This window comes from Anopheles coustani, chromosome X (assembly GCF_943734705.1).
Source record: "Anopheles coustani chromosome X, idAnoCousDA_361_x.2, whole genome shotgun sequence".
Classification (NCBI taxonomy): domain Eukaryota; kingdom Metazoa; phylum Arthropoda; class Insecta; order Diptera; family Culicidae; genus Anopheles; species Anopheles coustani.
This window is the reverse complement of record NC_071290.1, coordinates 9,357,175-9,369,331: the sequence shown is the minus strand read 5'-3', so window position 1 is coordinate 9,369,331 and position 12,157 is coordinate 9,357,175. Positions and strand designations below refer to the sequence as shown.

General features: G+C 42.6%; 1 protein-coding gene across 1 annotated transcript in view; it reads right to left on the bottom strand.

Moving 5' to 3' along the window:
* Positions 1-206: 206 nt before the first annotated feature.
* LOC131269152 (carbonic anhydrase-related protein 10) overlaps positions 207-12,157 on the bottom strand; it is a 39,233-nt gene continuing 27,282 nt past the window's right edge. The window contains exons 4-8 of the mRNA XM_058271480.1: positions 5,576-5,767; positions 2,086-2,248; positions 1,825-1,979; positions 548-688; positions 207-335 (exon numbers count right to left, since the gene is read on the bottom strand). Coding sequence (XP_058127463.1) covers positions 207-335; positions 548-688; positions 1,825-1,979; positions 2,086-2,248; positions 5,576-5,767 — 780 coding nt within the window. The remainder of the gene's footprint in view (positions 336-547; positions 689-1,824; positions 1,980-2,085; positions 2,249-5,575; positions 5,768-12,157) is intronic.

Here is a 12,157-nt window from a genome sequence, read left to right as displayed (position 1 = left end):
TTTTTTGTTGTTTCGGCTGTTGCTGTGGTTCCGACCGGACGGCGAAGGGGTTGCCCTCCCGTCGGTCTGCCACCAGCTGGTGCCTACTGTTGCTGCCCCGATCCCCGCACTTCGACGCTGCAAAGTATTCGCCTCGGAGGAGCCGGGGGCACCACCGCACGGCGTCAATGTTCCCTCGGAGCGGCACGGAACGGGTCCTTCTGCCACTATGGCAGCGAGTGGAACACGCTGTCGACATCCGGCAGGCCTCGTTCGCGCCCGCGGGCCGAAATCTCCGACGTCCACCGGTTCGCCTTGTAGTACATGTCTTTGTACATCGTCGGACAGCTCTGCGCCTGCTTGCACGCCCGGGAAAACAAAACACGGATGGATCGGCGAGAAAGAAAAGCAGAAACGGAACATATATTGATGGTCGTTAGGGGACGGGGGGTTCGAAAAAAAAAATGGCGCCGACGGTCGACAACCTCCACCGGGTCGAGGTCCGATCGGTTGGCGGTTGATCATGGATTAGTTACTTCCTCAAATTAGTTTCCCTTCCCGCACCTACCTTGCTGGCGCCCGTGTTGGCGAAGTCGATGTTGGTCCGCACGGTCCGATGGTGCAACGCCTGCAGGGGCCGGGCATTATTGCCCAGCGGTGCCTTGGGCGTTTGCTCCGAGCCTTGCATGAGCTTCCTCAGCGCGTACAACTGCAAAAAGGAACCGAGTTTGTGTGTGTGTGTGAGTAAAGATCCATGCAAATTTGTCGTGGCACACCACGCCAGGACGGCTTGGATGCCCGCGCATAAAAAGGCTCGCGGTGCGTAAAATGGACGCAGCAGAGCATGGCTTAATCCTGGCGTTGCACAGTGGGATAAGATAGGACAACCGAACGGACATTACCAAATTATGATGAATTACTTTATTATTCTGATTGTTTTCATTTCAAAATAGTCCAAAACATGAAAAAAAATCTTTACATTTGTAATCCAGATGGCGCCACTGTGTTATGAAACAACTTCGATAAAAAAATAAATGCAGTCAGGTGACTATGTCCGCTCGAGCTTTACATTGCTACGAAAAATTCTTTCCGATTTGTAAGAGCTATCGCTTTGGATATTGTATGATCTATACAATAGTCATCCATACTTCTTAATAAAAAGAATAAATCTCAAAAATGGGAAAATTTGGGCAGTTGATATTTTCAGTCTTTACTATCTACATATTTAAGCTCTTATATATTAGTTATAATACAGACTTTCTGTATAAGTTTTGATGTACTTCTTTCACTTAGAAGCAAAGTATTTGAAATTCTCCTTCATTTGGTTTTTTATTCAATTTCTTTGTATAAAACGATTATGACCTTTATGTGTGTTCAAATCTTTCTCTAAATATGTATTATGGAAATATGTATAATGCCAATTTTTTATCTGCGGAAATAGAAGCAAGAATGGCAACGTATTTTTCGTTTCCATCTAAACTTTTGTTTAAATTTAATTCAGAGTGCAATAAAGTTTGACTGCTCGTTTCAAATATCATTGTTTCATGCATAAAAGTAGAAGTCTGTAAAAACTCGTGTTGACAGCTATTTCGGTGAAGGAGACAACTTTACTCAAGGTGGAAATAGGTTGCAACTTTTAAGTGTCCGACTTGGACTTGTATTGAAATAGTAATAAAAAATATCTGTCTGATAAATGATAAATGTTAAATCTAACAGCTGAATTTCTCTTGTTTTTGTCTGCTTTCTTTTCCTGACGATCATTTAATTTTGTTACCAAACTCTTTCGATTCCTTTTCGAATTGTCCACCCCTGTATCCCATGGTGCTCGCCTTGCTGCTTGCTTACCTCCTGCTTGGTGATGTAGATGGGTTTGTTGAGGATTATCCAGACCGTGCTCTCCCAGCACCCGGGATGCGTGGTCGAGCCCTCGTACGTCATGTATTGCTCGGTGTTGGGCAGCAACGACCGCAGCGAGATGTGCCGTATGGGTGTGGAAGAACCTGCGACGGGCGGAAAGTGGAAGAAAAACGTGTGTGTGTGTATGCTTGTGCGCAGGAAAACGTACAGGGGCTGGGAGGGAGGGGAAAAAAAGGAAAAGCAGCATACCTTTGTACAGTACTTTATTGAAGGCGCTGGTTATTATTCGCAGCTCCGGATTTGGCGTATCGCCGATCTGCAGCATTAGCGAAATGCCCACGATGCCCTGGGCTTTGTGCTGCGCCTCGGACATGTTATGGTACAGCTCCTTGTTGAAGCCGTACAGCTGAATCTGCAGGAGAAGAGACCAGAAGCCGAACGGGGGAAAAAAAATCATGAAGCAGGAGCCAGGAAAAGAAAATTGTAAACCGTAAATAGCTGCCGATGAAATTGCCGCCACTATTCCTGGGTGTTGAAACTTTGAAATGGTTTTCTACCCCGCACAAGAAAAAAAAGAGCGAGGGTGGATAGTGATCGGCGACGGTGGAACGCACACACACACACACCAAAATCACCGCAAGGAAAATGGAAAAACCGCCCCGGAAGCCACCGTTTCGACCGGACGATGCAGCGGCGCCGAACGAAATCAACGTTGCAAAACGATAAAAAGCCACCGATAAGCGGGAAGTCATAATCGTTAAAACAGTTTCACTTTTCTCATCCCGACATGCGGGGGGAGAATTGTGGCAAAAAAAAGAAGGAGAAGAGGAAACGAAAATGACCGGAGAAAATAAATAGAGTGAGCAAGAGAGAGAAGCTAACTACAGAATATGCCCGTTGGCAAAAGCGGGGCACGGGAGACGACAATCGCGTTTAAAACGCGACCATCGCGACCAAACATTAACACTAGCCCCGCAGCTCTTTCCGCCCCGTAGAAGATGCCTAGCCGACACTAAATTACACATTATTAACATTGCCCCACCGGAGGCAGCCGGAGGCCGTTTTTGTCCGCGGTGCGATATATTCCTCTATCGACGTAAGTAGTGTCATAAAAGAAAAAAGCCCTGCCCCTCGTGGTGGTTCAGCTTTTTTTCCCCCTCCATTTGCTATTCACATCATCCACTGTGCACCGTTCGGTCCGGTTTCGCTTTAAACTGTACAATTTTGATCATTACTTCTGATTATGGCCCGGTGCCATAATAAGGCGTCTCGGGGATGTTTTACTTCCTTTTTTTTCCCCCCCGAATCAAAGATGTACGCTAATGTACGGCGTGCATAGTTGTCCACACACACACACAACGAAAAACTGCTGCCTTTTGGAAAGCCATAAGGAAAAGGGTGCCTTTAAACCAAGAAAAAAAACCTCTCGATGGATGGGAACGGGGGTGGTGGGTGGTGGGTTACGGTGCCGAAAAATTCCACCCAGGCGTTTGTGGAAAGAATTTTTCCACCTCCCCACCCCCTCCAATACCCTGCCCCAACCATTCCCGGGAGACGACGGGTTCCGGTCTGGAGCAGCTTAGGAAAATGCTCCGTCAATTGGGTTTGTTTTTCCCTCCCCCCCTCCAATGGAAAGTGGGGGCGGGGTGGAGGAAAGCCATTCGAGCCAGTTTAGAGGGGGCCGCGTGTCATTTCGAGTGTATGGCACGTTTGGGCGCCCAGTTTTCCCGACGCTGGGACACACAACCGTTTTGGCGTAATAGGACATCATGTTGAATTTATGGCCAAATCGGAGAGGGAGGAGGGAGGGAGGGGGGGGGGTTCAAGGAACGATAAGAAAAGTGTTAGCTGAGGGAGGGCGGGGTGGGGTTTGCCAAGGTCGTACGTGCAATCGGGCGGGAAATGTCATAATAGAGGGGCCAGTGCCAGGCCGGAGGACCTGCCAGAACGCCGGAAACGTGCGAACGAGAAACTTATTTACATAACAAGGCGCGCGGGCGATGACGGGTTGCGACGCGCCTGGGTTTTCCCGTGTACGTGCAAAAGCGAGGAAAAAAGGTGAAAATGCTCGCACAACCGACACGAACTTGCCCGGTGAACGTAGAGATTTGGCGTTCGCGTCGGAGAGACACATTAAGGGTGACAGCACACGCGGCTGAGTCCAACTATTTCGCCATCGTGAGTTCCGTTCCCGTCCCCGGCGTGGAAAACCAGCTCTTATCTGGTCTCTCCACATCCCTGTGGGCTTTAATGGCGAGCGGGAGGAAAAATATTGCACTTCCCAGCGTAAAACAGACGATGTTCACGCCTCGCTCAGTCGTGTCTTAATCGCAGGTGTTGAACCTGAAGTTCATATTTTTGCAATGTGCACATTTTTTTCCCACCCACTATCTGTTTTTTTTCTTCTTGTAAATAATAAGCCAAAGCCGTTACTGATCTGGTTTTATTAACACCGTATGCAAGGACGAGGATTTCCAGCATATACGTGAGATTAAATCTGACAACATGTACAATCAACACGTTGGGAAGGGTACATCTTCTACTTGGAAATTCAATGTTGATCTCAACAAGTAGCTCTGACATGTAAGAGTGTATCAAGGATCATTTTGAAACACTACTAATGCATGTAACACAGCGAGGAATGGTAAGGAACTCTTTTACAAAACAAGGAGTTTATAATATTTTCTTGTTGATGAATGTTTTTTAATGTACAGCAAAAGGAAACCGATGTGCTTAATCACTTTAAATGATTGGTAATACTCTGGCATTTCAAACAACCAGCTTTGATTTAGATCGAACATTTACAGCCAGCTTAAATTTCACGTTTAATCTAAAAGTACGATAAGTATTTGAGAGTGAAATAGAGAGTTTTGATTTTCTCAATTTTCTGTTTTACGTAACAATACAGTTCCTCTGTCCAGTTCCTATAAAGCCACCATGATTACCTCATTCTCTATAGGTTTGGATAAAAACAGCGACATTTTTAAAGTCTGATACAAATTATGAAAAAAAAATGCTGTAAAATGTTACTTAGAGTCCCTATCAAGTATATTCGGGTTTTAAGAGATTATATGTAAAGGCATAAAAGTTAGATACATTTAAATATCCTTTACAAACAAGTAAATGTTCGGAACAGCTGTTTAGTCGAGAGAATCCAGCATTTTGTTTTAAACTTTTTAATATTTGCTGGTATGGTATTATTTGAACATAAATTTCTCTTGCAAAATTTCTGAATTAATGGTACCAACCACATGTTAGCACATCAATACAATCTCTGCTATTCATCTCAGTCAATATGACGGCCAACTCGAATTTAAGCAGTTGTTTGAAATAATAGGCAACTTTAAATTAAACTCATATTTCTCTCAATCATTTTTCAACTCAAAAATTAAAAATCATATCACCATGAATCCTTATTTCACTAACTGGACAATTGTTGATTGGACTTTTAACGTTTCATCGTAGAATTTATTGCAAGCCTTTGGCTTAAAAAAAATTTTCCAGGTTTTCACCAAAAACTTATCAATCGTGAGTTAATATAAGTTTATTTTTAGTTAAAATTACGAAAACCAAGAAGGTCTAATAGCAACTGAACAGAGTGAAGGATTTAACAAATATACCGATGGATGATAGAGTTTGATTCCAACTAGTAAAATAAGGACCACCGTCATACGCAACAACTGTCATACTGTCAAAACTGTGTTTTATGCATTGTGGTGAAGAATTTGTAGTGGCTTACCTCACCGGGAAAACTGTACCCGTGGATGTGGTGCTCCGAACCCTGGTTATTGTCCGTCCCATAGTGGAAGTAGATCTCTTCGAACTGGTACCGGTAGGCGAGCGGGCCGCTGGAGATGTTTACGTGCTGTTTGGTGTCCTTATCCACCCGGAAGACGAGCGATTGGCCGGTGTTGTGCAGCGTGCCGGAGATCTTTGACAACGAGAAAGAGAGGAAATGGCGAGAATGAAGGAAAAGATAAGAAAAACACATGTATTAAAACACATGTCAACTCATGATTGACAACTTTAAATGCAAATTGGTGGTAGAGAACAGTTATGAAAACAAAACAAAAAAAGAAGTTATGAAAACTGTCTCCTTCATTATGGTGCGAAGTGATTTTTTTTACTAAACAAGTAAAACCCAGCTCAGCATAAATGATGCGATATAAAAACAATTTTCGGTTTTTGCTTTCTTGTGAAAACCAAAACTCCAAGGCTAGACGCAAACAATAATTGAAACGCAGCATCATTAGGTAATTTGCGAGTAGATTAAGTTGCAACGGGAAACATTAGCCACAATGAACGCAAAAGGTGAGTGTAAAAAGTGTTTGCCCTAGGAAAACGGTGAAGTGTACAACATTTACCCAACGAGTGGCGTAAAATAAGGGATTATGGGGTTAAACAGTCTAGGAGGTAATAAAAGTTCGGAAGAAAATGTAAAAAAAAGACAAATTTGCATCGGTGGTAAGAAAAAAGTTAACCAAGCAAATTAAATGAAGTAAATTTTAAAGTAAAGTCACATCTTTTAAGTACTTTAAAAAACATAATCCGACAGTCAGTAAGTTGGCCTTACGGTCGTTGGCTGAAAACTTTAGCCATGGCCGATAAAATCAATCGCGTAAGGATGTTTTCCAGTTGTTGTGTTGTGCAAATCCTTCTAGCTGGTTTTCAGTCACGAAATGGCGTTTTATGGGAGTTAAGGAACCCCAAAACATGTTTAATATACTGTAACAAGCTCCAAAAGCTTCAATTAAAATAATACACTTGTCAAAGTAGTTCTTCATACATCTATTTGCTACTTTTATTTTGCTTCTAACGGAAAGTTGCTAGCGTTTTCCGTTTTTGCTTGAAAAGTCGTTGAAATTTGTCTATTTTGTGTTGGTGCAAACGTTAAATCAACTTGAGTAGAACATGGTTTGGGCTTGATTTAAATCAGAACAACAGTTTTCATTCAGTAACTTTACAAACTTAATATGAGTGAAAAATTAGCAACAATTCATTCTGTACAACATATTTAGTTTTATTAACAATAGAATACATTGCTTTGAGATCATGCCCGAATGCTTTTTAGGGGTCATTTTGACCCCTATTTTTATGAAGATTTTTCAAATCTGTAAACTGTTACTTTTTAGTATGTTTGTTGACTATCTTTTGGCGTTTTTAATTTTTTGATGTACCTCTTCAACAACCTTTTTGTGAACATATTCAACCATTTTCGTGATTTTAAAATTTAAAATTGCGTTGACCACAATTTGGATTCTAGTGTTAAAAAAAAACTTAAGTTTTCTGGAATCGAGAGATGTAGTTACTTAATCCTCCAGAGAAGAGTGCAGTGCCCCAAGTACCGCTAAAAGCATGCGTGACGAATAACGCAGCTTCATCCTTTAGTCGGTGCAACAAAACAGTTTCGTCGCCTAAAAACCTTCCCAGAAAACGTTCCTAACGGTGATGCGGGTGGGAAAACTCGTCTTTCAAACCTCACCTGGCCCCCCCGATTTTTTGCATGCTACCTTCCAGGCCAACCATAATCGGTTTAGGGAGGATGGATGGCAAGGAGGGAGCAAAAAAGGGCGGAATAAAAAGTGAGGCAAAATGACTCCCGTTCCAATCCTGGCGCTGATTCGCGAAGTTTAAAATATAAAATAATAAAGAAAACACCTTCGGGGGGGAGGAGGCCGCACTACGCGATGAGGTTTTCCATCAGGCTAAAAGTTTCCGTAAGGAAACACCCCCTCCATCCAACGGTCCCGCGCTTATTTTTCCTCCCCCTTTGCACACCAGAAGCAGAAGAAGCGCCCGCCCGAAGGCCCTTTTATGGGTTGCTTTTATCCGAATGAGTGCTCATTTTCAGGTTGTTATGAATTTCATTTCATTGCTGAAATTTTATTATCATTGAATGCTGTTTTCATTCACCGGCATTTACCCTCGCCTTCCACCTGATGGTTTCCCACCCCCGGGAAGGGTGATACTTTTCTCACTCATCCCCCAAGGGCGGTGGCGACAATGACGACACGGACGACGACTGAATGGCTGCTGGATTTTATACACCTCACCATTGGAGGGCGAGGGGGGGTGCGAAGGAACCGTTCGGTTGGGTTCGAAGTAAGCTTTTTGTTTGTCGTCCTTGCCAGTTACGGCACGGCACAAGGGGTGGAAAGGGGGGTAAGATTTTGCCAATTTCTTTTGACTTCTCGCTCGCACCGAAGCTGCCGAGATTCGTGTTTTTTCGTCCCCTCCCCCCCTCCTCTGGCGGTAAAGTCCACAAAAAAGGCACGGCAAGGGGTCGGATGTTTGTCAGGGGTTTGCCTACCTGTGATGTATTCCTACGGTGTGCGAGTGAAGGAGCCGAGCTTGTGTTGGTGTTTTTCGTGCGGTTTTATGCCCTTTTTTCGCCAACTCTTCGCCTTCGCATGCAATTGTCAAACACTCGGCCGGAGATGGCGGCGGGGCCGAGGCTGCGGAACAATATTATGCTTCGGCACGAAGTGGGAATCCTCGTAAGAAAAGTGAATAGCTTTTTAGGGTTGAGGTAGCTAGAACCGCTTCACTCTGCCGTCAGTTGACGTCAGCCCGAATGAGGGATGAACAGGTCTTTGGCGTGAATTACACACTGTTCGGTGGCGCAGCCACCCTCTGAGAAGGCAAAACAGTTTTGTGTCTGAAGTCGGAAAACTGCACACATCGCAAGAGGCGCACTTGCAACAAAGTGAAACGACAAATTGCACTTGTTTACAAGGAGAATTGTTGCGTGTGAAAGACAACAACTTACGATAAGGATCAACGAAACATGTTTGATGAAAGTTTTGCTAATCGTTTATTCCGTAAGAGGGGGAGGGGGGTGCGTTTGCTCTTGAAGGGTTTGAATTCTAATTAACATTGAACACTGCAGTACTTATGGTTTGTTCAAAATTGAATATTTGAGCAATTACAAAAGTAATGTACTGCAAAATACTGCCGTAACATCGTTCATAGCACTAATTATATTATATTGCACTTCTATATTGGTAAATTTATGTATTTTTTATAGTGTTTAAAACTTTGTTTTATTTCCTTGTTGTTGTTCTTTTTGATTTAGTTTTATTTTATTTATTCCTTTAATTTATTTATCGTAAACCATTTGATACCTCTTGCTTACTTCTAATATAGATCTTTAAACACTTTTATTGCGTGTTTCGTCTCTTTAATTGAATCTCTTTAACTCAAGATACCGTGACGGACGGCTTCGTTTAAAATTACTTTCTTTCATCGTTTTTTTCAGAAGAGAACTAAACAAAGTCAGCTTGTAATCTGTATAAAATGAAATTTTTACTCTCAAACTACAAGATGAAAGTAAAACATCAGCCAAATATGACAGCTTTCACGCTTCCAGGTATTTGAAAAAGCCCATCAAAATCAAAATTTGATAAAATATTTTGTAATAAGTCATAGAATAAGTAACAGAAAAAAAACAAAAACAAATGTCCATGTCCCAATACAAAAACAGAAAAACAAATTATTTGTGGTGGATTGCAATAACTCCGAGACTAATTGTTCCATACCATTTAAAGACTAGGAAGAAGATGAAGCAAGTTCAAAATGTTCATTAAGTAGCTATTTGTGAGAAAATAGTTATCAAAAATATTCCTGACAATCTTTTAACGATGATTTGGTAATATTCAATGAAACTAAAACCAAAATATAAGGGTTTTACAGCGTCACCCTAGTTGTAGAGCCCAGAAACATCGTTATTATTTATCATATAGGGAATATTACAATGAGATTACAATAAAAAAATGCGGATCATTTGATTTTGTATTTAATCCCGACAAATTGCCCTTTTTGTGCCATAGTGGCATTGGTTAAAAACTCCTAGAGCCGATTTCGTCGCCGCTGACAACATGTGTTTACTCTCGATTGAAATGCGAGTACTCTATTTACCCATGTCAACTTTTCTAGCTTACACACCGAATGATTAAATGAACTTTTAAAAGTAAAAACCTACGAAGAAGTGCATAAAATGGCTTTAAGCAGCATGATTGAACGTTAGATTTGCTGCTCGGGGAGAGAAACGTGTGGGTTTTTGCAAAAGAAAACTCCAGTCGTTGACATCGTCTCGAAAATCGCGTGGAGGCGTACGAATAATTCAACAAAAGTAAACCAACAGCGACAACGAGCATTTACTCAAAGGCGTTGCGTGGAAAAAGGAAAACAACACTGTGAAATCTCGTGCTCGAGAATGAATGTAAAACGGTAAAACGCACGGTGGCTTCACACGCGAGCCTCGAACTCGAACTGTACGTAACATTTGCGCCTTCTCGCGGTTTGAGGCCGTCGTCGTCATCGTCGTCGTTTTTTTTTCCCTTTTCGTACCGTTCCGCATGAAATGTTCGGGCTGTAACACACTGGCACGCGGTGTTCGGCAGATTGAATTCGGCGTCGGTTGAAAGTTGATGCGATCTGCTTGGAAAAACTGCTTGGGGTTGCCTGCCGAAGGAGTTGGCTGGGTTGCGGAAAAGCGCCGCTCAACGACATAATCAAATTTACGGGCAACCGGTGGACCGTAACGGCGCACTCGTAGCATCCCGCGGAAACCGTGTGTGTGTGTGTGGGTGTGTGTGAGGGGCTTCCGAACGACTTGATGACATTTTTTTCTCCCACCAACCCAAACGGTGAAGGTTCCGGTGAGCAGGAAGTGGGGTACGTGGAAAAGTTAACTGGCTCACTGCCGTGACGTGGATAGACGGAGGTGGTGAGAGGGGGAGGGGTGGGGGGGGGGGGGTGGAACACACATAATGCGCTCAATCTGGTTCCAATCTTCGGAAATGGGGTAGCACAGCCCGCCTACCTTTTTCGGGGGAGGGTTTTTGACGGTGAAAATGTCGGTAGTAAACGAGACGGATATCTCGGTGAGGGCGAGGGGGAGGAATGGGAGCTGGATCAACGCGACACCGGAGGGCCAAAAAGAATCTCTCAATACTTCCAATCGGAGGCCGGATCGAAGGTACTTTACCGAGTGGAAAAGCGACCGTTGACAGGATGAAAGGAAAAGCACCCTTGCCAAAGGCACTTCCTTCTCGTGAGTGGAAGATAAGAAACAGCACGTCTACCCCCTCCCCCAACCCCCCCGGGACATCACTTCCTTAAATACCGAACCGTGGCATCCTGTGGTCCTCGAGACGCGGGCGCCCTTGCCCTCTTTCGAGAGGCCACGCAGCTGCGGCGTTCATCGATGTTCCGTGCGAACACATGGTTTTTATCTGTCGCCGATGGGCTTAGGGGAAGGAAGGGACGGTTTGGGCTAGATTTTTCAGGTATCGCATGATTCCTCCCTCTTTTTCCACCTTTCCCTCCTCCTCCTAGCAACTTTTCAAATCCCTTTTAATAGCGCATCCCCTTCAGTGAGTTTGTTCTTTTCCTTTTTTTTCGCGATACTCATCCTCTTGCATTCCTTTTTCTTGTTGTGCCCGCACCATTAGGGTGTCCATTTGTCGTGAATCGCAGGTTTTCTTGCTCCCTTGTGCTGTTAAGTGTCGCCAGGAATAGGAATACTTAACACCCAACAGGTGTGCCCTGCTTTGTTGTGGACAGTGACCTTTTTTTTGCCCCTGCGGCAGGTTGGAGACTGAAACGAACTACGTCATGGTGTCAAATGGTGTTTTTTTTAAAGATCTACATACAATAAATTCTGCGATTCACTCAAGTACAATCAAGCTCCATGTTCGGGTTTCTATTACCTGTTCATTTTGTGTGATCCAAAAAGTGTTTAAAGCATTGAAAAGTTTCTTCTTACTATTATATTATTCTGCAGATATTGTTTTCAAAATCACCTAAGAACTCGATACAAAATAGTTCATCATATCTACATCATACTTTTTCAATTAAAAACGCTTATTTTACTGCTTTATTTAATTATTTTTATATGTATTTAACTTTGAAACTAAATTTAAATGTTATACGCATTCGCCATAAATGAGGTATTATCTTTCTTTTTACTGAAACAATTAAATTTACTAGATCATGAAGTAAACTGACCTGATCTGATTCAAAGATGCGATTTTTAACATGTTTGTTTTTATCTAACACTATCGAATATTTATATATTTTCGAAAAGCTCAAATTTCGTATGCACCATTTACTATGTAAGTCAGTTTGCATAAAAAACCTAAATTTGCAAAACATATAAATTTTCTGTTTAAAAGTAGAAATTAATTTTTACGTTGTGAAATTAAACAAGTATTTAAAAAAGATCTTAAAGTAAATACATTAATTTCCACGTGAACGACGTTTTTACATACATTATTGATTTCTTATAATAAACTGGAATATAGCAACTTTTGAACAA